This window comes from Onychostoma macrolepis, chromosome 08, assembly GCF_012432095.1.
Source record: "Onychostoma macrolepis isolate SWU-2019 chromosome 08, ASM1243209v1, whole genome shotgun sequence".
Taxonomy (NCBI): domain Eukaryota; kingdom Metazoa; phylum Chordata; class Actinopteri; order Cypriniformes; family Cyprinidae; genus Onychostoma; species Onychostoma macrolepis.
The window spans coordinates 23301164-23329149 of NC_081162.1; the positions used below are offsets into that span (position 1 = coordinate 23301164).

Sequence of the window (27986 nt, forward strand, 5' to 3'; positions counted from 1 at the left end):
TAAATATTACTTAAATCCAGGATCAAAATGATGGGTTAAAATGTAAACCTGCTTATTTTTAAAGGTTTAAAGTGCAAAATAATTATTAGATAAACCTTGATTTAAGCTAGATTTAAAATTAATCATTGCAAACAATTTAGCTATAATTTGAAAGAAAAAAAGCGGCACTTGGCCTAATGATCATTTAAAATATAATTTGAAGAAGTGTTTCTTTCACAAAATGATTTGTGAATTTTAGCCTATATATAACTATAAAATATACTAAATTTTTCTCCCTCTTCACCAGGCACTCATTTCACTTTTATTTCTTTCGGGTAAATAATTGAATTCACCTGTTGTAAATCAGTCTGTATAGTGCTCATAGACCCTAAATTTAGCGATCAACTATGCATATTATAAACGTAACATTTAAAGTACAACATTTTGTCTTTGTTACTATTAGTTATAAAGGATGGTAGCACATTATTTTTGAATGACTGTCTTCATGAGTTTTTCTGCATCCATATTGCATGTTTCCTCTCACTTGTAAAGTATGGTAGCAGTTTTTCTTATAGTTCTTTCAAACAGTTCTTTCTGCGTTTCTGCTCACATGCTTTTAAATCTGTTTCATTGAGGTTCCAAATAATGGCTCATTGGTTTAGATATAACACCTAGAAGCATATATTCTTCTTATGCACACATGCAAAGTACTGCAGCTGTTATGAAATTCTGTTGTCTTTGCTATTCTGTTACTAATAAAATAGTTTTTTTTTGTCCTTGTCCCTTGGCACAATCCCTAAATTGAACTTGAGTAGTTTTACTAAGGGCACCCATCTCACATGAAATTAAACTATGTAAAAACATATTCTACCTGACTTCCTGATATAAATTACGATAAATTTGATGTGGTAATTAATATTGAGACACTAATTTGGGCAAAGAGCACTAATGACTTGTTTAAGACTTGAAGCTAAAAGTTGAGGACTTGCAACTCGACTTGGACTTGCCTATTTTGACTCGGGACTTGACTTGGGACTTGTCTGTCTTGACTCGAGACTTGACTCGAGACTTGAATGCAAAGACTCGAGACTTACTTGTGACTTGCTAAACAATGACTTGGTCCCATCTCTGGCTGATACTAGCTTGACTAATGTGACCTGCCAGAACTAACACTACGCTTGATAATTACAACATTAAAGGGGTCAAATTTCCCTTGATCTTGAAATGACTGTTTTATTTTGATTATGTTGTCAAAACACACATGCAATAGCAAGGAGTCTTGATACTGTTTCCTATGCAATGATGTTAACCAGTCATAACAGTGGCTGATTACTGACTAGCCTTAAAAGGACCCGCCTCTTAAAAACAGGTAATTTTAGAGAGAGGCTCAGAATGAGGGTTGAAAATAATCATTTTCCCATATATTTATTTTATTTTTGCGTGTGCAAAACTTTATTAACATAAGGAACAAACTAAAAAAAAAAAAAAAAAAATCAATGTCATGACCCCTTTAATTTAGACTATTATTTATCTGAAAAGGTTGATGAAAAAGAACGTTTTTTTCTCTCTCATTCAAATATGCTACGTTGCTGTAAACAGCAGTGAGGATGACACACATTTATTTGCTGAAGAAATGGTTTTTAATAATAAATGCAATTATTTATTTATTTATTTTTCTATTATTCTATCATTTTATAAAAGCAATAAGCCATTCAACGCTGAGCACAAAGTGTTTTTACCACAGCTAAAGGGGTTAATGCCTAAAAATCAGTTTATTCAGTGACTGTGTTTGGTTGCGTGCCGTTACCTTCGGTCCTCTCCAACACAGAGCCCCCTAAAGCAGAAAGCTGCTGACATGTAAAGGCCAAACATTTCACATAATTCAGAATGACTCATTTAAAAATCTTCCTTCGTCATTTCTCACGAGGACACCGTACCACAGAGACCCAAAACACTTTCCCTGTCAGTCCGTCAGCGGACTCTCTCTCAGTTCACTCTCTCCACGGACTTACTTGTCACCCAATATCGGAGTGTCGGTGAAATCACCTTTTGTCCTTCGGTCTCTTTCCCCCGTAAGTGTTCTGATGTTTGACAGGACGGCTAAAAATAAGCACCGAGCTGCACAATTAGCCGTCATAATGTCCCATAATTCCCCCTGAAATTCACAGCATCCAGGAGTGCCCATCAACACCTTGGACGTAGCGGTCAAATTGAATAATAAATGTTTAATGCTGGTTCGGTCGCAGTCAGTCAACAGTCAACAGACTGTGGCTGTGGGCAGGGAGACGACGAGGTCATTAACCCTGCCATTTGCTTAACAAGCGCTAATTACAGCTGACATTTCCACAGGGCGCTTCCGAGCGTCAGCTGCCTGGACTCATCAAGAGGACACGGTCATTCTTCACACACACACACACACACACACACACACACAATAATGAAATTAAAACAGAGTACCAACAGTTTAATAGGATCCAAAAATTAAATATACAGCAGAAAACTCCCATGTTTCCTCTTTTCTTTAAGGCTAAAAGCAGCATGGACTACAAAAGCACTGATTAAGCAAGAAGAACCCAATGACTCGAGGATTTTGGCATTTTACGCAGAGAGGAAAACACAAATAAAAGATCTGGCGTTAGGACGCGCCATGAAGCTGCTACAGAGACTCATTTGCATTGCAAACTGTGAACACAATCATGACGCTATGAGCCGCATAAACCACAGTACTGCTCTTTCACATCTACATTATCATAAAACTGCAAAAAAATGACTCTCTCCACAAGTAGAATGACTAATACAGGGAGAAGCACCATTTCTATTTGCAGACCCAAGGCAAATATTTGATCCTAAAATTATAGAGAACATTTTGAATAAATCAAAAAAGAAAGAAAGCATATCTTTCAAACACAGGCCCGATGGATGAAATGGATAAACGAAGGGAGGAATAATGCCAAGCGGGGAGCCCAAAATGGAGAGAAGGAAGAAAGCAGGAAATCCCAGGACAAGTCACTGGAAGGAGACAAATAACTTAAGACGTAGAGGACATGTCTATAAATAGACATGGCGGCCGTACCAGCACGGCGCTCAATTTTTCTTTTCTTTCTTAAAAAAAAAAGAAAAAGAAAAGCAATAAAAACAAACAAAGAAAAAACATCAAGTCTACCAACCACAGCTGACTCTTTCAAAATCAAAAGGGCAGAACAAAGTAAAAAACAAAACAAAATAACATGAATTCATGAATGAGTAAGATTCACAATATGGTAATACTCATTGTTTGTACCATATGCAGTTCAAAAACCTGTGGTTTAATGTGTATTTGCAAAAACAAAGTATGAATGCACATGTTGGCAATAGATGTAATACAATCAAGATGTGTTTGAGAAATCCAGACTTTTAAAATATTCATGATGAAAGATGCCCAGAAGAGTTAAAGTCAACATGAAACAGCACGTGCAACCAAGTGGAACAGAATATTCCAGAACAAAACGCAGGGTTGGACTTTAATATTAGGAATTGATTGGATGATGGAAAGTGAGAGAGAATGAATGGATTGTTAAAAAAAAAAGTCCTCCTGAGACTCTATCAGATCTGACACTGCTGCAGAATCCTATCCTCCCTCCTCAAAGCTATTCTATTGGCCGAAACAGATTTATGGGTGCTCTAATAGAAATGATAGATGATTGCTTTTTAAGTGTACACTACCATTCAAAAACAATTTTGGAAGCAAATAAATACTTTTATGCAACAGTAAAAATCTATAATAAATAAATGCTGTTCTTTTAGACTTTCTGTTTTCAACACCGATAATCATAAGAATTGTTTCTTGAGCAGCAAATCAGCATATTAGAATGATTTTTGAAGGATCTTGTGACACTGAAGACTGGAGTAATGATGCTGAAAATTCAGCAAAGCAACACAGAAATAAATGTGATCCTGGACGACAAAACCAGTCTTAAGTGTCAATTTTTCGAAATTGAGATTTATACATCATCTGAAAGCTGAATAAATAAGCTTTCCGTTGATGCATGGTTTGTTAGGATCGGACAATATTTGGCCGAGATACAACTATTGTATTGAGATACAACTAAATATTGAGAAAAACGCCTTTAAAATTGTCCAAATGAAGTTCTTAGCAATGCACATTACTAATAAAAAATTTAATTGATACATTTACGGTAAGAAATTTTCTAAATATCTTCATGGAACATGATCTTTACTTAACATCCTAATGATTTTTGGCATAAAAGAAAAATTGATAATTTTGACCCATACAATGTATTTTTGGCTATTGCTACAAATATACCCCAGCGACTTAAGACTGGTTTTGTGATCCAGGGTCACAAATTACATTTTAAAATATATTCCAATAGAAAACAGTTGTTTTAAATTTGAACAATATTTCACAATATCGCTGCATTTTTTACCAAATAAATGCAGCCTTGGTGAGCATAAAAGACTTCTTTCAAAAACAGAAAAGTCTTCCCAAGCCCAAACTTTTGAACGATAGTGTATTTATTCTTAATATTCTTAAATATCGCATTATATTACTGAATCTAAAAATGGTTCAATTAAATATTTCCCTTTCAATTAGCCTTCGGTTAGGAAGCTTGGCACAGCATTAACTGATTAAGGGAAGCTATAAATATACAACATGCCACACTTTTGATTTTACATTGAGAAAGGGGGATAGGTCTGCACAAAACCCCTATTTTGAGAGACATGGATGTTCACCCTCAAGAGCATCTTACTGGTTAACATTATTCAATAGCCTAATTGACATCAAGAGAAAAGAAAAGATCATTCAGAAGCAGAAGATTTTTGTGTGCACCGACGTACCGCACACAATAAGATCAGCAACGTGTATTAATAAAGCAAATGGTGTCCATTTTGATTTCATGTTGACTTGAACAAGATTCATTAATACAATCAATTCAGACATTTACGACATTCAAAAGACTAAAACCGGGAGCTAATCTGGAAGTTCACTTAATGCGTCTCATGAATAATTACTGCTCCATTTCCTCACAAGGGTCAGCCGTCTCAACACTCGACAATAAGTCACCCCTTCATTAGCACACTTTAAAAGGGTGACGAGCAAACTAATTATCTCTGGAGTGAATATTAGCTCATTAATATATGCAAAGGCAAAGACATAACACAGAAAGAAAAAAGTACATTCCAGTTCACTTCAAAATAAAAGTGCAGCACCGCAAACGCTTCATCAAAAATAGATCGTAACAGCGAGACCGTATGGCGCAGGTGGTTTCAAATGTCACTGACGGATGAATAAGGACAGCGAGCTGACAAAACGTACATTATTCAAGCGTTTAACATCAGCAAACTCCACAGCGCCGAGCTTGAAGTTCAACGGCATCACTTTTAACTGATTCTGACACCTCCATCTAATCAATACACTCCACTTGCTTCAATAATTAAAGCAGAAAGACACTTATTTAATTTATTATTCAGATTATCCATGCAGGGTTTTGGTCCGAGTTATACGAAACGATTAGCGATTTTAATGAAAACATTTGCTTTTGATAAGTCGGAGTCATTCATTTCGCATTACACGCCGATTTATAAAAATCACACATCTAGTTTGGAAAGATTCAGAAGGTGAACAATTAATCACCAATCAAAACGTATCAGCCCAGAGTTAATAAATACACCGAAAGGTGAAACGAGGGTTCAAAGGGAAAAGGGAGATAATCAGATCATCTACATCTGATTAGCATAAACATCTGCATAATGCGGTTGCCCTGGGAGATCGAATGGTAGATGCCTTTTCACAGTGCTTTGAGATTTCATCAGCTGTTCTCCAAAAGTATTTAAGATTAGGATTTGTTTATGTACCGCCCGTCCACGCTTCAGTACCACACGGTGAAACCCAAAAACCCTTCAGTCTGCCTCTAAGTCAGTAGGTTCCTTTCAACACGACTCCAGTCCTGTGGTCTCATAGGCTGACCTCATATTCATTCTTTATAAAGCCATATTAATATTTCACCGCAGTTTGATTCGGCCGTCTGTGCTGAAACGTTACCTCAGTAGTAGTCGAATGTTAATACTAAAGCTCTAAAAGTACTCATTTTCTAAGAAATAATTGTGCTTCATACGCATACAAAGCCAGTGGATTGTTAAAATTCACAGTCTTGCGATTCTAAAAAACATAAAAACCCAAACACATTGCTCAGGCGGTTGCATATTGATTCTTCGAATCCGAAACGCTCAGCCGCGCCTCTTGAGAAATGACCCTTTACGGCTGCCATAGTTTCATGTATTGCAGAGCTTCAATAACGCAGAGTGATTACGGATGGGAATCGACCCGTGTACCTGCGTGTGGTACAATCAATGTGGCAATGAGCAAAAGGGCCAAGGAGATCACATTATGGTCTAATAACACAAAACACGAGAACGTCGGCGAGGGAGAACAGAAAAAAATGAGGATCTGCCAAGAAATAAAAATGAGAGGTGGTTGCTCCACATCTGAGGTAACAAATAGAGGAAGATGCGGGGAAGCCTAGGATGCCAAGTCCTTCTGTTTTTAGTTTGATAAGCGCTTTTCATTCCACGGCTCTCGGCATCTCACTGTCAGTTATCTTCTGAAGTCATCTGCAGGCAAATTGAACTGTCAGCCATCAAGATCTCTGGGAGGTTTTTTCCAAAATATCCGCTTTGTCCGTGGTTGTTTACGCCGTCTCGTTCTTGATCGTGAATTGTAACAGACGATGACACAAATTTGACGTCATTGGAGAAAATTGGTGAGCTCTATCTTCGCTGTGTCAGATTAAACCGAGCGAAGAAGAGCCGTTTGGACTGATCCCGTTGTTAGGTCGGATCATCGTCTGGGTTTCGCAGGGTCTAGCCGCGGTCCGCTTACGGGTTCTCATCTCTTGTAGTGGCTCGGAGCGTCAGCGAACATGTATTTGAGTCTGTAGGCCTCGGCCAGTAGCAAACCCACCTCTTCGTTGCCCCAGTGTATTGTGGGAAGGTTCTGCAGGAGTATTAGCAGGTTCTGAAAAGACATAAAAACACATTTCATAAAACTGGATCATTTAGTGGCATTTATACAGCTGCTGGTAGCAGCTTTCCACCGCAAAAATACGGTTTCCTGGCTATTATCTATTCTCTGAAATGCATTTTTACTGTTCTCAACTGGAAATGCTTGTAATCACGGCATGATTACAGTGTTAGGATAATGTGATTCATGATTGGCGCTGCTCTTAGGTGGCTGCTCTGTGTGTATGTGTGGGCTTTCCACCACCTACAGCTGCTGTAAGTGCACAAGAGCAGATCTATCGTAATCAGCTTCACTCTGTGTAAGATCAGATCTCGGGTTCTTCGGTTTGGGAGTTTTAGCACAGTGCCATGAAGCTGAAAATCATTGATTTTCAAGTTGCAAACCAGAGCGCCTTTGAGCTTTGGGTTAAAAAATGGTGCTCATCATAATGCCTATATATATATATATATATATATATCTCGACCGAATAGTCTGGCATGACATCTCATGTGTGTGCAAGAATATAAACTGACTAATTAAAGATGTTTAACGCTGTTAAATTTACTTTAAACCATTATGGTATTAACCTAATTCTACATCACAATGGCTTTGATTTGATTTGATTTATAGTCTGAATTGTCAAAAGCACAGGTGTTTTTGTTCAATTCTCAGGAACAGCAATCCTGTAAACAGAAGCTCATTTATCAGTAAATAATGGAGAAACACATCAGTAGTGGCTAATTTATTTATAAATTAAATCCAGATGGGACATTTGCAGTCTTTGTATGCTGTAAATTAATTACTATCAAAGCTCAACAAGTGTGAATTATCACCTACAAATGAAACTCAGTCAACATGCTATCTCTTGTACGGTTAAAGCACCAGAAGACTGTAGCAACATCAACAAAACGTCTTTGAGGTTTGGTGAGAAACTGACTGGATTTTGACAGTGAAAAAAATACATAAGAGTGGGATCCAAAAATCTAAGACGACACTGAAATGTGGGATGCAAAATCTAATTTAAATACGAGAAAAATATCATAAAAAGCTTTAGGATGTTGAAAATTCAAAAACAATATATTACATTAAATTGATAAAATAAAATATGTAATTATTATTTGAGACTATTTTTATGTAATTAATTTTTATCTTATTTTATTAAATAATATCTTAATAAAAATATTTAATAATAAGATTAATAATAATAAAATACTATGAATTTGTTATTTATATGATACTTTTTAAAATCAAAAAAGAAAATCTGTGATCATGTGATATGATCAATATGACTAAAAATACTTTTCCTAAAAAAAAAAAAAAGAAAAGTTATTATTATTATTATTATATGGTTTTTAAAATCAAATAAAAGTAAATTTTGATAAAGTGATGATGTGAACATGATCATCAGTCCATAAATGATTAAATGTGATTATTTTAACCCACTGACAACCCAAGTATAAACACATGCTCAAATGGCTGTTCATCTAACCCTTCTCTACCCAACCTGACAATGAGGCAAATAATGAACGAGAGAATCAGAGATGGAGCTGAGGCGTGGAGATCCTTCGAAAGGGAACGCGGAAGAGCGAGAATGGGGGGCGAGTAACAGAACAGTCTCGTTTCGCAGGCGCTGAGGTGTGGTGAATCCGCTGGCCTGTGAAATTCAGTTACAGCAGAGGCTGCTCCACTGGAGGGCCAATTACTCCGATAGTCTCGGGGTAAGTGACGGCTGGGACGCTTTTCAGTGATGCATGCATGTGTGGGAAGCGCAGACGGTCACATGTAAACGACACACGCTTCTTCATGAAGCCCAGCGGCCGTGACACACGAGATTGTCAGTACCTGAAAGTCCACCATGGAGAGGATCTCTTTGCGCCATTTGATGAGGAAGGCAGCGCACACGTAGAGGTGAAAATGGGAGAATCCCTCAGACTCCGCCTGAAGATCAAGAGCAGACACAGAGCAGAACACACATTCTTGCATTACTAAGTAGTCATTAAGCAGATGATTATCCAAAGTGACATACAGCACACTTATTAGAGACTCAGCCCCTGGGGTTAAGTGCCTTTCTCAAAGGGCAAAATAATGATGGCTTGAGGTTTGCTCCTTGAAAGGAACTGAACCAGCAACCTTTCAGTTACCAGTTTTGAGCTCTAAAGCAATAGTTCATCCAAAATGAAAAGTTCTGTCATCATTTACTCACCCTTGCGTTGCTCCAAGCCCATGCAAGTATATAAGTGAAGTTCCTTTTAAAGGGGACCCATTATGCAAAAATCACTTTTATAAGGTTGTGTGGCTGCAGTGTGTGAAAACAACCAGCCAATAATGTTAAAAATCCACCAACTCATTTTTCTTTTTATAAAACCAATAAATCATGAACAGTCTCTCCAAACGAGCTGTTTCAGATTCTCCCTCTGTTCACGTCACAGAGGAGAAAAAGTCCCACCCATTTGTGATGCTCTCTGCCCAGTGAGAAGCTGCAGTCCGCCATTACTGGAGATATATACAATGTCAGCGCCAAAGAGGCATTACAAGTGTTGTGTTTTGGGATGCACTAATGAATATAGGAGTCGCCACAATCTCCCCCCATCTGAGCCGAAGACACTTAAATTTCATTTTCGAAGGAAATATCCCGGAAAAAAACGGTAATGTCCCCTAAATGTTTAGGAATCAATACCAACGCTTCGTGTGCGAACATCAGCTCCAGACAAAGTAAGTATCACGCGTTTGTTCTCCAAATTGCCTTTCTGAAAGAGCTTCTTGGCACTTTTTCATTGCTGCTGCCTTCACGTGCTGCCAGAATGATCGTGAATAGGAATGTGGTAGTTAAAAGTTGCATATGAAAGCAATGTGAGTCGATCGCTTGAAGTTGTCGAGCGCATAATCAGAAGTGGGACTTATAAAGTTTGTGATAGCATGAGACCAGCTATATTGTTATTTTTATCCCGCTGTGCTCCCCGTCTGTGTAATTCATAAACGCAAATTTATTATGCAGAGTATAATCAGATGACTGTCTTTGAAACAGAGTATGTTTTCTGTAAAGATAACAGGCTTGTACTAATAGTGGAATGTTTATTTGCAAAGGCTAGCACTGCTAATGCCCAAGCTTGAGCTTTTGAAGTTCCGCCCTCTTCTCAGGGAGAAACAGCTCATTTGCATTTAAAGCAACATACTCAAAATCAGGCGTTTGGGCTCATACCCTAAAAGTGACAATTTTAACAAGCTATAAAAATGTATCTGTGGGGTATCCTGAGCCAAGACTTCACATACTGTACAGGTGCTGGTCATATAATTAGAATATCATCAAAAAGTTGATTTATTTCACTAATTCCATTCAAAAAGTGAAACCTGTATATTATATTCATTCATTACACACAGACTGATATATTTCAAATGTTTATTTCTTTTAATTTTGATGATTAGAGCTTACAGCTCATGAAAGTCAAAAATCAGTATCTCAAAATATTAGAATATTTACATTTGAGTTTGAATAAATGACCATCCCTGCAGTATAAATTCTGGGTATCTCTTGTTTTTTGAAACCACAATAATGGGGAAGACTGCTGACTTGGCAATGATCCAGAAGACGAACATTGACACCCTCCACAAAGAGGGTAAGTCACAGAAGGTCATTACTGAAAGGTGTGGCTGTTTACAGAGTGCTGTATCAAAGCATATTAAATGCAAAGTTGACTGGAAGGAAGAATTTGGGTAGGAAAAGGTGCACAAGCAACAGGGATGACCGCAAGCTTGAGAATACAGTCAAGCAAAGCCGATTCAAACACTTGTGAGAGCTTCACAAGGAGAGAACTGAAGCTGGAGTCAGTGCATCAAGAGTCACCACCCTCAGACGTCTTCAGGAAAAGGGCTACCAAGCCACTTCTGAACCAGACAACACGTCAGAAGCATCTTAACTGGGCTGTGGAGAAAAAGAACTGGACTGTTGCTCAGTGGTCCAAAGTCCTCTTTTCAGATGAAAGTAAATTTTACATTTCATTTGGAAATCAAGGTCCCAGAGTCTGAAGGAAGAGTGAGAGGCACAGAATCCATGTTGCTTGAAGTCCAGTGTGAAGTTTCCACAGTCAGTGATGATTTGGGCTGCCATGTCATCTGCTGGTGTTGGTCCACTGTGTTTTCTGATGTCCACAGTCAACGCAGCCATCTACCAGGAAATTTTAGAGCACTTCATGCTTCCTTCTATTGACAAGCTTTATGGAGATGCTGATTTCATTTTCCAGCAGGACTTGGCACCTGCCCACACTGCCAAAGGTACCAAAAGCTGGTTCAATGACCATAGTGTTACTGTGCTTGATTGGTCAGCAAACTCGCCTGACCTGAACCCCATAGAGAATCTATGGGGTATTGTCAAGAGGAAGATGAGAGACACCAGACCCAACAATGCAGATGAGCTGAAGGCCACTATCAGAGCAACCTGGGCTCTCATAACACCTGAGCAGTGCCACAGACTGATCGACTCCATGCCACGCCGCATTGCTGCAGGAATTCAGGCAAAAGGAGCCCCAACTAAGTATTGAGTGCTGTACATGCTCATACTTTTCAGTTGGCCAAGATTTCTAAAAATCCTTTCTTTGTATTGGTCTTAAGTAATATTCTAATATTTTGAGATACTGATTTTTGACATTCGTTAGCTGTAAGCTCTAATCATCAAAATTAAAAGAAATAAACATTTGAAATATATCAGTCTGTGTGTAATGAATGAATATAATATACAAGTTTCACTTTTTGAATGGAATTAGTGAAATAAATCAACTTTTTGATGATATTCTAATTATATGACCAGCACCTGTATATGCTCTGGGGACATCAGAGACTTATTTTACATCTTGCATAGCGCTTTTCTAGGCACTCAAAAGCCTTTTTGTCTTCATAATGAGTTTTTTCTTCACCACAGTCATCTGCTCATAATTAACGATTTTCTGTTAGCTGCTTTAAAAGTTGTTTTTTTCATAAACAGCAGTTTATGAAAAACATCATGACAGTGTCAAAAGTATGTACCATATGTCCATATGTGCCATATTTAGAGTCTCCTGAATTAATACCATAGCTTAAAAGAAATTCTGACAAACAGTGAAATTTAAGTCGATAATATTAACCATATTCTGAGAACCAATGAAATCAAATCTGGTCATTTTTGAACACTAACATGAACAAAGATTTGGGAGCTGAAAAAATAATGATTATAATTTCACTCTGTTCCTCACCAGTGCTGTTATTGTTAACTAAAACATTTTTGTTAATCTAAATAAAGTTGATATGTGAAAAACTTAAACAAAAAAACTAAACAAAAAAAAAACCTTACAAAATTAGAAAAGTTACTTTGGCAATTACGTTGAAGCACTAAAATGACTAAAAATGAATAAATAAATAAATAAATAAAGCTGAATATTGGCTAAAATATTTAAACTAATAAAATTGACAAATGCACAAAAAAATTACTAAAATTAATGTAAAATTAGAATGAAAACTAAAAATGTAAAGGCTAATTAAGAATATTAATATTACATAAATAATATAAAAAGAACACTGTTTCTCCCACAAAGATGACTTGTGAGAAAACTGGTTGTTTTATAGCCAAGATCTGCAAGAAGATTCTTCTGTCTTTATTGGTTAGAAAAGCACAGCAAACACAAAGACATTATGAAGGAGGGGATAAAAGGTATCAGGTCACAGCGCAGGCTGGATTTGAACCCATCTCCCAGTAAAAGCTAGGATATACATTTTGATTTTGCTGGCTTTGCCATGGCTCCAACAACTGCACATTCCCTCAGCCAGAAATAAAAACAACGGTTTACTTCCATCATAAGTAATAAGAGTTTTAAAACAACACATATTATTCGTTAAATTATTCAGCTACAGTCGAGCGCCTGCACACAGAGCTCCTAATGTAGTTTTACCATCTATCTAATTTATTGGATTGGGAATTAGGTCGTGTTAGTTATTCCCATCGTATCTAGAGAAGACACCACCCAATCCGCCTCTCCGCTCCTCATTCGTCCTCCTCTCTCCCCAGCATCCCCCTCTACTTGTGCTGTGTAGTACATTCAGCCACTTGAGAGGCAGCGTGCGGTTATAAATAGCTTTGTTTACTTTGTTTCTCTTGGTCCCCCTTGAAGTGAGAAAAGAGGGGGAAAAGAAGAGGACAATGAGGAAGGAGGAAAAAGTTGGATTTTTATGAAAGCAGAAAGAAATCGCAAGACACAGGAGCAAATCTAAGAGTTGAGTTTATCGCTTCTCAAATTATGAAATGTTAGTCTAGAGATATTTCTAGCTTGAAGTGTGACAAGTCGCCAGGTTCAAATCTCACTTGACTATTAATCTTTCTGAAAGTAACAACTTATTAAAATTGCCAGTAGATACACTGAATCAGGAACTAAAGAGTACTTCTGTGTGAAAATAGCAAGAGTGCCACTGTTAAGATGTTTCTAAAAAGGAAAAATTCAAACCTTGTCTGAAAAATAACTATACACACACACACACACACACACACACACACACACACACACACTAACGTTCAACGAGAGAGATAAAAAAGACAGAACTACAGTAAAAAATGTTCTAAAATAGAAGCTTTCTATTTTAATATATTTTAAAATGTATATTTTAAAACTTAATATTTCAAAATCATTATCCCAGTCTTCAATGTCACAAGATCCTTCAGAAATCATTCTAATATGCTGATTTACTGATCAATAAAAATGTTGTATTATTGTCAATGTTGAAAACAAAGTTGAAAGTTGCGCTGCTTAAAATAAAAAAAACATGTTTTTTTTCAGCATTCTTTGATGAATATAACGTTTAATAGGATTTATTTTGAAATACAAATCTTTTGTAACATTATAAATGTCTTTACAGTCACTTTTAATCAGTTAAATGCATTCTTGCTGAATAAAGCTCAATTCTTTCAAAAATTGTATGGTTTCTCCTTTTTCAATCTTGGACCAAGTATACAACAAGTACCGTAGTATTAACATGTATGACGACATCACTGCACTATGGTACTGAAAGAGTACTTGTTTGTTTGTAAGGAATAAGAAAAGGACAGAAAGGACTGCTAAAGAGAGAAAGAAGCAATAGGAAGCCTTAAGAGGATTGAAGACTAAGCAAACAAAAGCAGAAGAAAGAAGCGTTCATGATTAAGTCCTCTCTCCCATAAGAACGCATTCGACATGGGGTTATTCACAGCCAAGCGTTCCCTCCTCCACCTCTCAACAGAAGCCATCTCACTAATGGAGGGGACGTGAGATGCAGATGCTTCAGAACATCAGTCAGACATTAACATGACTTTCCTTTTTGTCTTCACAGCTCTTTCTCTCTCTCCTTCTTCATTTCTTTCACCCACATCTCTTTCTTTCTGGCCTGGGCTCTTTGTGCACCTCTAATTGATCTTGAGGAGTGAGTCTTTGTGCCAAACGTGCAATTACAGGAGGGACCTGATAAAGGAGCCCAGGAGAAGTTGAGGCTCTTTTCTTTGCCTTGTTGGACAAAACACCCTCATCTAATCAACTTGCTCTGGTCCGCCGAACATGCAACATGTGTCTGCTCACTGGATAATGCCAATGAATGTATTCATTAACAATTAATCAGGAACATATTATTCAGAGTTATCAGAAAAGCCTAAAGTGTCAATTGAACAATGGTAGTTTAATACAAAATGACAATAAAAAGGACTGTTATTAATGCTAGATGGCAACATGAAATCAAAATGTACCCAATCTGCTTGCCTTACTGTGCACGCTTCATCAGTCCATGTTATCATAATGAAAAAAATTCAAAATACAAAAAGTTTTGAAGCTCATTACGACATCACAATAAGTAATGGCTGAGCTCATGAATTGGATAATGCAAATACTGCTACATAACTGGCCTGCCCACTCATGTAATTTAATGAATATTCATGAGTCAGTTCTATGCAGATACGTTCAAGTTTTGCTTTATATGCACCTCTTGCCAATGCAGCATTGAGCTACTTTATATTTTACAAGACCTTTTACCATTTTAGAACAAATCTATTCCAACTCAAATCTCCAAGGTATATCGAAATGAAGAAAGTCTATAGTAGTTGTTTTATGAGTCAAAACTGTAAAGTCAAGAATTTAACATCACAAATGTGAAAAACGGACACAAGCAAGAATGTGTATCTAGTGAAAGATATAATATACAATACTGGTTAAAAGTGAAGATTTTTTTTTATTTTATATTTTTGAAAGAAATCTCTAATAACTCACCAAGGCTGCATTTATTTGATTAAAAATACAATAAAAATAGTAACATTGTTTAAAAAAGCAATTTAAAAAGAAGTTTATTATTATTATTATTATTTTAATATCCTGTGATTGCAGAGCTGAATATTCCATTACTCATGAAATTAATACATTTATTTAGCAAAAATAAATCTAGCCATTTATAATGTTACAAAATATTTCTATTTTAAAAGTTATTTTTAAAAGTTTTTCCATACTGCATTTTTCATTAAATAAATTAGACAAAAAAAATTACTCCAAACCTTTAACTGATCATATACAGTAATATTAATTACCAAACAATATTATTTCTCACTAAATATTCTGTTATATTTTGTATTCTGATATACATCACATTACACAAGTTAAATGCATTGTGAATGTACAAGGTTTAGGCCCTTTCTAAGGATTTGTTCTGAGGTAAAACATCACATTTGATCTGCATGTCTCTCTTTGATCTATCATTAAATTTGCATACATTGGTGTGTAAAGGATGCAGGGCAGGTCACAAGAGGTAATTTAAGCATGGCTTAACCTTGAAAACATACATCATGGCTCAGTTTCTCTGTCTGTGTAAAGCTGGCCTCATTGACACACTTCCCGCCTCTACCTCTTCGAGGTGGATGAATGCCACCTTTCCTGCTCACCCCGACCCTGACCCTGCTGTGGAAAACGCCTGAGGAAATAAAGACCAAAAAAAAACCTGAAACGGAGAAATAAGAACAGATGGAAAATAACCTGGAGGAAAACGGTGCCCGTGAAGCAGAGTTTAAAGGTACATTCTGTATTTTTCTTTCTTAAAAATGTACAAATATGTATAAGACAAATTGTGTCAAAATCTGTTTAAGGTGTTTTATATGTTGCCTTTAAGGGGCTGATGATCCAAAATTTCCATCAATAATGTTTGGCAACATCACTGATTCAAAACGACCAGAAGCAAATGACATGCAAGTGTGCATAATGGTTCACCGCTCGCCATTTCCTCTCTCGGATAGCACTTGTCACCTGACAACTATTCCCCTTCATCCAATAAAACCCACCTTGTGGGAACAGATCCATGTCAAAATGCCATGCATGAGAGATGGAGCGGCAGATAGACGGAGGCAGATGTAGAGGACAAAGAAATGAGCAAGGAGATATATCAAAAGAAAGTCTGAAAGAGGACACGCAGACGGGACACGAAAGGAAATCAGTGGAAGGAAACTTTTCAAAAGAATATTAATGAATGACAGGAATATGAGCAGTTCACACCTTTTTGCCATTTTAACAAGAAAAAAAAATGTATGAGCAGCATGGTCTTCAAGGACGTGTCACCCATAACCTCTCAAGCGTTTGAAAAATTATTTGAAGATCAGCTATCATTCATGGGAGTCTGCATTCTTCCTGGAAACCACTTAATGGGAGGTGACATAGGGGCTCACCAGACTCCTGAACCCTATAGAAAATGAGTGGGGTGAACTGAAGAGAAGAACCACCAACATGGAGCTGGGAATCTAAAGGGTCTGGAGTGATTCTGGATGAAGGAATGGTCTCTGATCTCTTGTCAGGTGTTCTCTAACCTCAGGCATTATAGGAGAACATTTAGAGCTGTTAAACTGGCAAATGGAGGTTTCAAAAAGTATTGAATAAAAGGGTGCCGTTAATTGTGGTCAATGTGTATTAGAGAAAAACATTTATTTCATAATGATATTATGCAATGAAAGGTTAGATTTTTTGGAATTTTTAAAATAAAATATCAAAAGGATTAACAATGCAGATTAATTTTCAGAGCAGTCTTTGATCATATTTACCAAGGGTGCCGATATTTTTGGCCATGACTGTAGGTTTCCAGCTGCTGAAGAGTTTGTGGTCGTCTTTGACGTATTTTCTCGTTTAAAGATGTGCCAAATGTTCCCTATAGGTGAAAGATCTGGACTGCAGGCAGGCCAATTCAGCACCCGGACTCTTCTACTACGAAGCCATGCTGTTGTAATAGCTACAGTATGTGGTTTTGCATTGTCCTGCTGAAATACACAAGGCCTTCCCTGAAATAGACGTCGTCTGGAGGGGAGCATATGTTGCTCTAAAACCTTTATATACCTTTCAGCATTCATAGTGCCTTCCAAAACATGCAGGCTGCCCATACTGTATGCCAGTGGTTCTCAACCTTTTTTTCCACCGGGCCGCACTATGGTCCAAGTGCAAGTCTCACGGGCCGCACGCATGTCATTTACATATTACGTCATCAATACAAACAAACCAGATTTATAATATTATTTATAGCCTAAATATTATGGTATCTAAATGATTACATTTATTTAAATAAATAAATAAATAAATAATTCTACTCACCATTGATAACACACCTGATGCTGTCAGGAGCTGACCAATTTTGTGAAGTTCTGCTCTAAAGGAGTAACAGCACAATGAAGTTGCGATTGTAAGTTGCAGTCTGTAAGACGTGCACGGAAGCGTGACTTGACACGCGACATTGCAGAAATGTAGCCTTGATCCAAATAGGATTCATGACGGGCCGCATGTGGCCCGCGGGCTGCGGGTTGAGAACCACTGCTGTATGCACTTATGCACCCCCATACCATCAGAGATGCTGGCTTTTGAACTGAACGCTGATAACACGCTGGAAGGTCTCCCTCCTCTTTAGCCCGGAGGACATGGCGTCCGTGATTTTCAACAAGAATTTAAAATTTGGACTCGTCTGACCATAGAACACTTTTCCACCTGGGCCCATTTAGTAATGTCAATGACAGAATCATGCCGATGAGTGATGCAGTGTCGTCTGAGGGCCCGAAGACCACGGGCATCCAACAAAGGTCTTCGGCCTTGTCCTTTACGCACAGAGATTTCTCCAGTTTCTCTGAATCTTTTGATGAAGTTACGCACTGTAGATGATGAGATTTGCAAAGCCTTTGCAATTTAACGTTGAGGAACGTTGTTTTTAAAGTATTCCACAATTTTTTTATGCACAGATTGGAGAGCCTCTGCACATCTTTACTTCTGAGAGACTCTGCCTCTCTTAGACATCCCTTTTATAGCTAATCATGTTACAGACCTGATATCAATTAACTTAATTAGTTGCTAGATGTTCTCCCAGCTGAAACTTTTCAAAATGTCTTGCTTTTTCTAGCCCTTTGTTGCCCCCGTGCCAACTTTGAGACCTGTAGCAGGCATCAAATTTGAAATGGGCTCATTTCGTAGATAAAAGTGTATAATTTCTCCGTTTAAACATTTGTTATGTTCTCTCAGTTCTATTGTGAATAAAATATCGGCTCATGCGATTTGAAAGTCTTTTAGTTTTAATTTTATTCAAATAAAAAAAAAAATGTCCCAACATTTCCGGAATTCGGGTTGTACTTTGACCTCTTTGTTTTTGTGTCTGTGTGTTGCTCGGCAACCACTTCTGAGGAACTACTTTGTTTGGCGGAAGAATGTTTCTATTAATATCATTACATTTTATTTGCTTTGTTTTATTTTGTGAAACCTTGCTACGTATATGGAATAACGGTTTTATTAAAGCAATAAGTCCCGTGAAGCCGTGGACTTCTTGGGGCTTATTGCTTAAATAATAATGATATAAACAAATAAATTAATTAATATTCTAATTTTTATTTAGAATACTGATTACCAATTATTAATGAATACATGCATACATACAGATTAATTGAAAATCATCTTCCGAATTGGCCAAAAATCATCATCATCACAAATGTATTATTTAGTTTTTATTCCTATATTAATCAACAATTTTTAAACCTAAACAGTTTTATTTAATTAAAACAAGCATAAATATAAACGCTAGTGTATTTTCCTGACTATTCTTCTGAAAGTGTAAATATTTCAATATTTATCAATATATATAATATTATAGCAAATACTGCCCTAAACTCAATAGCGGAAAGGCAGCGCTATCCTGCAAATATGGCGGATAAACAAAGCAGTTTCCCAGAACTCTACGCGGCGTTTCGTCACATTCTCATTCTCTATAAGATGCATTTGGTTGAGTTCCGCTGCAGTAAAGGGATTCATTGTAGAACTTTAATCTCTTTAGCGAGCAGCGCGAGCAGGACAATCAACAATGCAGAATATTAATAACAATGACTGGGACTGTCATATACAGTACATAACATTATAATTAGAACACTATTATAATAAAACGCTGTTAATTTTTAGAGTTTAGTTGCCGTGTTTCTGCACCTTGTTGCGTGAAGATCGCGTCCACAAAAGGTGTTCATTCAGAGCCGCACAGACACGTTCATGCATTCGGAGCATTTTGTGCAGATAGCCTATAAGTTGTAATATAACGTAATGTTGTATAAATAGCCTAACAAATTTTATATGATATAAATGATGAGTTAAATTCCATTGATTAAAAACCCGCTATCAAATGCTTCATTCTACTGTTCATCTTCAGCGCGCCCAGCTCAAAACAGAAACGCAGAACATTAATAACTACTGCCATATACATAACGCTATAATGAGAGCACTATTGTAAAAACATATTTTTGTGAATTCTTAGGGTTTCGCTGAAGGTTAATGCTTTTAATCGAAACATTTATTTTAATCAAAACATAAAACATTATTTTTGTATCTGCGAGGCATCCATTACACATTTTCCCTGTGTGTTAACGTCAGTAATTATGACAGTCGAATTTTTGACTTGACTCGGACACCCCTATTATTTATTAACAATTAAGAATGATTATAGAATTAACATTAAAATTAAATTAAAATTTATTTTCTTTAATTTTTGTAAATAATGAATTTTTTAATAATGAATTTTTTTTACATTCAAGTATGTATTGTAATATTAATTAGGAGGTATAATGATTATTTCCCAAAAAGTTGGAGAAGAGCAAACTTAGAAATTTCTAGTAGCAACAACAACGATTTCGGCCTCCAACGATTATGAAAATACAGTAAGTTGGTCGAGATAAAACTATTATTGCGCCCCGTTCCGCCCCCTTTCCAGCGGTGCTCTTTTGTTCCTCCATAAAAGTCCAATTTCACGTGCAAATCAGTAAAATCATGTAACAAGAGTTTCGCAAAATGGGATGTGCTTAACTTATTTAAGTTGATTAGATTTAGTTATGTTTTTAAAAGTGTGAAAGAGAACTTGCGCTTCCTCGGGAGGATAACCATCTATGTGCTCAGAGACTGAACACAACACGGACATGTAAAGTTATCTTTTAGCGCCTAAACGGTCAAATACATGCAAAAATGTGTCAAAATGCGGCGCTTAGTGATTATTCAAGTAAACCCTCATCGGTTATGTAATGAATGTAAAGAGTTGAGAATGAAAATACGTGTGCAACGGTAAATTGGATCAGTCTCTTGGTCTCTTATTGGGTCTCTTAAAGTGACAGCGGGCTATATATTCCTGCGGCCGACTGTGTGCTTTATATTAATCAAACAACAAAAGACAAATTCAAAAATCACACACTGATCTTGACTGAAGGACTTTTGTAGCTTTAATAAGAAACAAAAGAAAGTTTAATTCTTACAGTGAAGACTATGCCGTTTTATTTTACATTAGGTTATTCAATTTCTCTAGTAGGCTGTTAACTCAATAGCTACTTTAGACTTGCATAAAAAATAAATAAAGCACAGTTTGTTTCATTTGTATCTTTTTTATTCTATTGTATTCTTTTGTTTTTTATTACTGGCAGTTTAATTATTTTCAATAATTTTGAGGACCTTTTTTGTTGTTTTTTAAACTAATATTAGTTACTCTAGTATTCTGCTGTGGGATTGAGAATTGTGACATTTCGCTGGTCTCTAAAATGTAGATGTCATATTAGCAAACTTATTTACAGAAAATATATATTTGATATATATCACTATCTTTAAATAATTCTTTTCATATAAAGTTTTGGTCATATGGCCCACTAATGATCGTTTTAAATAATCGTGATTACAATATTGACCAATATAATCGTGATTATGATTTGTGTCATAATCAAGCAGCCCTAGTAGTCAGCATATTATTAAAAATAATTATGAAGTGCACCAAAGCAACCAAATTGAAAAACAAATTCTAAGCACAATTAATTATGCTCCCACTAGAGCAGGGCTCCTCAATAGGCGGCCCACGAGAGAAAAATGTTTGGCCCGCACTAATTTAAAATAATGTGGCATGAATTCAAACGCAGCATCAGAAAGCGACATTAACTTACATCGTGTCTACACTGGACACGGTTTTTGTTTGTTCACTTGTTTTTAATATTCAACAGGCAAAGTTCTTCTGTATCTAAATGCAAAAATGTTCATAATTGTTTGAATAAAACAGACTAATGGGGGAAAAAATCTGAATATTTATCTTGTGACCATCTTGTAATATAATAATTGTAATAAGAATAATATAGGCTATATGTGTGTATGTGCATGTACATATACACACACACATACATATATATATATATATATATATGTATATATGTGTGTGTGTGTGTGTGTGTGTGTGTGTGTGTGTGTATATATATATATATATATATATATATATATATATGTATGCATGCATGCATGTACGTGTGTATGTATGTATGTACGTGTGTATGTATGTATGCATGCATGCATGTACGTGTGTATGTATGTATATATATATATATATATATATATATATATATATATATGTATGCATGCATGCATGTACGTGTGTATGTATGTATGTACGTGTGTATGTATGTATGTACGTGTGTATGTATGTATATATATATATATATATATATACACACACACACATATATATATATATACATATACATATATATATATATATATATATATATATATAGGTAAGTGACCCTTGGCTTGGTATTGTTGGCAGAATTCAGCCCACGGCGAAAACTATTTGAGGAACCCTGCACTAGAGGTTCTGGTTCTGGGCTGGTAACCAAAGGTTTGTAGGTTCAAACACAAAGATGATCCATGAACCAGCACCACTGTTCTTGATCAAGACACTTAACCCCAGGCCACTTTGAATAAAATCACAAGATAAATGACAAATTTGACATAGAAGCACATTTTCCCACATGTTTTGGCTGGTGTTGGTGCAGCAGTACCTGGTAGGTGTCCCACAGGCGAATGGTACAGCGCAGCGGCAGCTCCCGCATCAGCAGATTATTCATCCAGCGGAAAGCAAACTGCAGATACTCCACCTCACACTTCTGAAAGTGCACGTGGACATCCTCTGTGGGTGCAGAGAAGAAAACACAGGGGGGTTATATCCATTTACTGGTAGTTTCGGCAAAGTGCTGCACTGGGAGTAGCTTTTGTAAACCATGTATGGACCCCCATTGTTTAAAGAAGCACTCTGGCCCTGAAGTAAGATCACCAGCTATTGTTGAATTCTCCCCACACCTGTTTCACTGAATTAACATTATAGACCCCTAACGTGTGTGTAATTATATTCGATTGAATGAAAAGAGAGAGAGATAGGGAGAAAGAGAGAGAGAGAGAGAAGGTTGGAGTGGAAAGGAAAAGTAGGCCTGGTGCTTAGCTCATTGAGAGAGGGATTTTTCTGATAAGCTCTCGTTCGGCCTTTGAACAGAATAAGAATGGCTTTCGAAGGCGGCTGTATTGACTAGACTCCTGATAGATATTGATGGAGAAAATGTGACGGTTCTCTGAAAGTACTGAGAACTGAAGTCGGACCTATCAGAAGGAAAATGGAAACTCTTATTGCCACGAATAAAAGCAAAAGTAACATTTCAAAAAAAGGTTTTAATAATGAATGATCTTCGAGATGTTACATAAGGGTTGCATCATAATGGATTCAACTAATGGAGGGAGTCATTGGTGTGAGGATTGAACATTATCACAAATTCACTTCTTTCACAATCCCACTTCTTTAAAAAAACAACAAAGGTTTTGCTCATAATGATTCCGATTCCAGCAAACAAAATGAAAGTATGAAATATTTGCAAAAAATTTCTTGTGCCATAACATTGAAACCATTGTCATTTTCTGGAAAATATCTTTTTGTTATTTTTTTTTTGAAAAAGTGTGAGAAAAAAAAAAAAGACTGAGGCATTGTACATTGTACATTTAGTTGTACATATTTAAAATGCCAATATTTTGTACTGGTTTGAATAAGCCCCAAAGCTACTTTATTCACAACTGTTTTAATAATAATAATAAAATAAAATTAAAAATTTGCAAAGTGAATGTGTGCAATGAATAAAAGAAACTCCGCAAACGTTTCGGACAGCATCCCAATTATTTTAGTCTTTATAATGGTTCATAAATTAATGCATAAAAATAGTATTAGCTCTTGAAGGGCAAATCAGCGTATCAGAATGATTTCTGAAGGATCATGTGACACTGAAGACTGGAGTAATGCATCACAGCAATTAATTACTTCTTAAAATATACTAAAATAGTTGAAGTACTTGTCATATTATTAAAATGTCATATTTCACAATATTACTGTTTTTATTGTATTCTTCATCAAATAAATTCAGCTTTGGCAAGCATAAGAGATTTTATTCAAAATAGATAAATAAATTAGTACTGTCAAACCATTAATCACGATTAAAAATATTGCATCCAAAATTATTTTGTTTACATAATATATGTATGTGTGCTGTGTATATTTATTATGTGTATATAAATACACACGCATGCATGTATATATTTCATAAAAATTGTTTATATATTAAATATATTTATTTGATATAAATTATATGAATATAAATATATACTGTATGTGTATATATACATAAATATACACAGAACACATTATGCAAAAAAAAAACTTTTTTGTATGCGATTAATCGTTTGACAGCACTAAAATAAATAAATATATTTTTTGCAATAATTTTTGCAAAAAGTGTATAATTTTGCACTTATTTGTATGCTTTATTAAAACAACTAATAGCTATCAAGCACATTCAATACCAGCCTTAAGGACTGCTAAATATACTCTGTAACGTGATAAATTATGTTGCATAACATGTTAAAGAGGGAAGTAGAACAGTTAACATCGATTCAAACCAGTGCGTTATAATTCACACATGACTACTTATCCACAGCTAAGCTTATTTATCAAGCTGAACGCCAGTCATTTTACTCATTTCAACATTTAATTAAAAACAAACAAAAAAAAGCACCATTTGGTACATCTACAAAATGCTCGCTAGTGTATTTTCCTCACTAGTCTTCTGAAAGTGAGATTTGTTTTCCCTTCGCTCAGTCCACTCCATTCGTCTCTCCTCTCAGCTCACTTCCATTTGCCTTCACACCCTAATCGCAGGGGCTTATGGGGAATTGATTTCTCTCCTGTGCTCCCCGGCGAGACTGTGGGGTCTGCTATTGCTCACAGTGCTGGTGGATGCTGATGGATGGGAAAGAGGCGCACGGCGGCTCTCACCGAGAGTTTCAGTGTGGGCTGTTCAGCTTATCACACCAAACAGGGGAGGAGGCGTCCAGATGGTATAAACACTCTCAAAGAAAAAAAATAAAAAAAATAACAGAGGCGGACTAGTGGCATAATGGAAACGTGTGATTCCAAGACACAGAAACAGCCAACGCCATGGGAAAACAAGTCTTTTCTGAGGCGACGGACAAGATCGCACCCTGGCAGAAAAACAGCTCCTTGTTGTTTTTAACATTTTGCACTGCTATTTATGGTTCGATACAACTAGTGCACATCATTCTGGAGGGCAAAGGGCAAAATAGATAGGATCACTTGAGGCACTCCAGACTTTGTCATTTTGTCACTTTGTCAGAAACGGCACACGGTTGGGCCCAAAGTAGCTTTGACGACTGCATTTGATCTATTCATAGAAACCTGTCAAAACTTGTACGCTACTCAATAGAACAACAGCTACAACAAGTGAAAAAAGAAATAAATATATCTATGAGTGCAGCTTTGTTGAAGCGTCTAAAACAAAGTGCAAAAAGAGTGTGATTTCTTTTAAGTAGCTCCAAAGGTAACTTGCTTGTTGACCAGGACCAACTACCCCAAACATTTTTAATATCAGTTTCACTTAAATATTAACATTTTGTAATCATTTACTCATTCTGATGTCGGTGCAAATTGTTTTTATGTAGGAACTCAAAATGAGAAATTTGAAAGAATGTTCACGCTGCTCCTGTCACAATGAAAGCATACAGGGACTAGGGGCTGTTCAATTCCAAAATGAAATTTAATTGGAACATGCTCATTTTATTTTTAATTTTTATTAAGCTTAATTTTATTTTTCAGTATATAGTATTTCTGGGATGTTTTTTTTTTAATATATAATGAACAAGAGGAAGCAAATTCCTTTAATTCCATGAAGTTGATGTGTTTGTCAACATGATCTTACCATCTATTCTGCTAACGAGCTCTTCCAGCGCCTTCACTTTAATCTGAATCCCGGGCTGGGCAAATGTGTAGTTGTCCTGATAGAGAAAAACAAAGGCAGAATTTAGAACATGAATAATTATTCTGTCAACTCACTAAGGCTCTTTCACAGAACTTATATAAGAGCATCAACTGCTCAATATAAACATCATGTGCTACTTTGACCTACATGACATGAAAAGCACTGCAAGTAGTGTTATGGAAGGGCAATATTTTATTCGACGTGGTAATTGTTTTAACTAAACCTGTAAAAATGCTTTTAAGAGCCCTCAAATAAACAAATAAATAAATTGTACCATTTATAGACTGGTTACAAAAAAAAAAAAAAAAAAGTTAGCTGTGTGCTGAAAGGTTGAAAAGAAGCAGTTGAAAAATCAAATAAAAATTAAATTATAAAATAATACAATTAAATAAATAGTTAAAGAAGAAAAAGAAAACGGTAATGACAATGGTGAAATTAATTAGTTAGGATTTTCTAACTGCTTGTGCAAAAATGTAACTAAAATAAAATAAAATAAAAAGTAAGAGAAAACAGGTATAATAAAAATTAAATAAAATAAAAAAACGAAGAAAGAGAAAACAGTAACAACAATGGTAAGTAAAATAAAATTAAAAAAATAAAATAAATAAATAAATAAATAAAAAAAGTTACTGAATGACACCCCTGATGCATGGCTTGGTACCAGGTGATCAACAGTAGGAACTGTGGGCACTATAGCGTCAGATTTATCGTTATTTCGTAACTAATGATGTTCAGTCTCTCTATCTCTGTTCCTCATCCCTTGTGGGTCATTAAGGGCCAGTGGCCGTCTGCTGTGCTGTGGCTCGTGTTTTAGCCCAGGGGGACGACTGCATAGGAAGACACATTCTGTGTTCTGATCCGTGCGCGTGTTCTGCCCTTCAGCTCGGCTCCACTCAGCCAATGAGCACAACACAGAGCGGCCCACGGGACAACCTGACTGTGGCCTGCATCTGACCCTTGCTCCCGCCTGCAGATGAGTGCCCTCACATGCTCGCCTCACTCTAACAGAGGGCTGTTCTCAAGGGAACACCGCCAAAGATCTGAATCCCCCTAGCTTAAACGTCCTAGCTTCAACTTCCTCTCCAAGTTTTTAACTTCTCTCTCCCCTAGGCGGGTAAGTGTCTTATACTCTAGGGCTTAAGCACAACAAAGTCGGGTGCCTTTTTTCAGTCCGTCAGAGTCTTTTTTTTATTGCATTGTATTCAACTTGTCTCTGGCTTTTGGAAAAGAACAAAAGGACAGGATGACCACTACAGGGTTTAGTTTTAATAAAAAGACACCGAAGAGGTACTGTCCTCAGGGAACTGCAGATGAACCAAGGAGGTCTATAATGCCTGGAGAAAGCCATTATCGTTACGGTCTTAATGGCAGTAGCTCTGCTGGTGCATAATATATTTTAGTTGAATTTTGTTAAGTATGGCATAATAATTATTATTAAGAACTAAAGAAGAGAAATAAAAATAAGGAATAAGATGACGACAAATCAAATGAAATTTAAATTTTAAAATTAGGCTATTTAGAATTTATAACAAATATTAGTAACAGTACACCAACAAAAAAGATTAAATTATTTTGAATATTATTATTATTATGAGGAGGAGGAGGAAAAAGAAGAGAAAGAAAAAATAATTTTGCTTCACTTAAAATAAAAGAAGGGATAAGAATAAGAAAAGTAAGAAGAAAGACATGACATGAATTAAATTAAATTTAAGTATAAATATATTTATATATGTTCATAGAAAATTATATAAAATATTAACCGTAGCAATAAAAATTATTTTTATCCTTTGAATAAAATAAAATAATAACAACAATTAAAAGATTGTTATTATTATTATTATAAATGTTATAGAAATAAAATTAAAAGTAGTAAAATAAAATAACATAAAAAATAAGAATCAGACAAAAAGAAATAAGAAAAATTTAATTCATGCCATCATAATTTATTATACATGAATTTGTGTTTATATAAAAAATTCCATAAAATATTCAGAGTAACAATACATAGATAATTATTTTGAAGAAGAGGAAGAAAAAGAAAAAGAAAACAATAACAACAAGGGTAAAATTAAATAGTTCGGATTAATAAACTGCTTGAGCAAAAAAAAAAAAAAATTTAATTAAATAAAATGTCATTAAATAAAATTTAAAAAATTAGAATGAATGGCTACTTTTGAATGGAAATCACTGGAGATGATTGTGAGATCTCCCATCAAACCTCAAGTGGATCAAATACCTGTATCCCATCCAGCAATTTGCTCATGCACCAAAAGCTGTCGGCTTCAATGTTTCGTTGCGTATCCAGAGGCAAGCTTGCCATTTCGAAATTTTCCACGTCTTCCTCTAAGGAAAAGACGACACACAAAACACACACATTCATGTTCG

The 27986-nt window shown here is 35.9% G+C and overlaps 1 protein-coding gene across 7 annotated transcripts in view; it reads right to left on the minus strand.

The window, feature by feature from the left end:
- Positions 1–2417: 2417 nt before the first annotated feature.
- tbc1d22b (TBC1 domain family, member 22B) overlaps positions 2418–27986 on the minus strand; it is a 56048-nt gene continuing 30479 nt past the window's right edge. For 4 of the 7 annotated variants that reach the window (XM_058784900.1, XM_058784899.1, XM_058784898.1 and 1 more), the window contains 5 exons: positions 27838–27944; positions 25542–25617; positions 22293–22420; positions 8819–8914; positions 2418–6991 (listed from right to left, as the gene is read on the minus strand). In XM_058784900.1, coding sequence (XP_058640883.1) covers positions 6863–6991; positions 8819–8914; positions 22293–22420; positions 25542–25617; positions 27838–27944 — 536 coding nt within the window. In that variant the 3' untranslated portion in view covers positions 2418–6862. Of the gene's footprint in view, positions 6992–8818; positions 8915–12217; positions 13104–15562; positions 15914–22045; positions 22206–22292; positions 22421–25541; positions 25618–27837; positions 27945–27986 lie in introns of those variants that run through there. The other 3 variants (XM_058784902.1, XM_058784903.1, XM_058784901.1) reach the window with 3 other exon arrangements.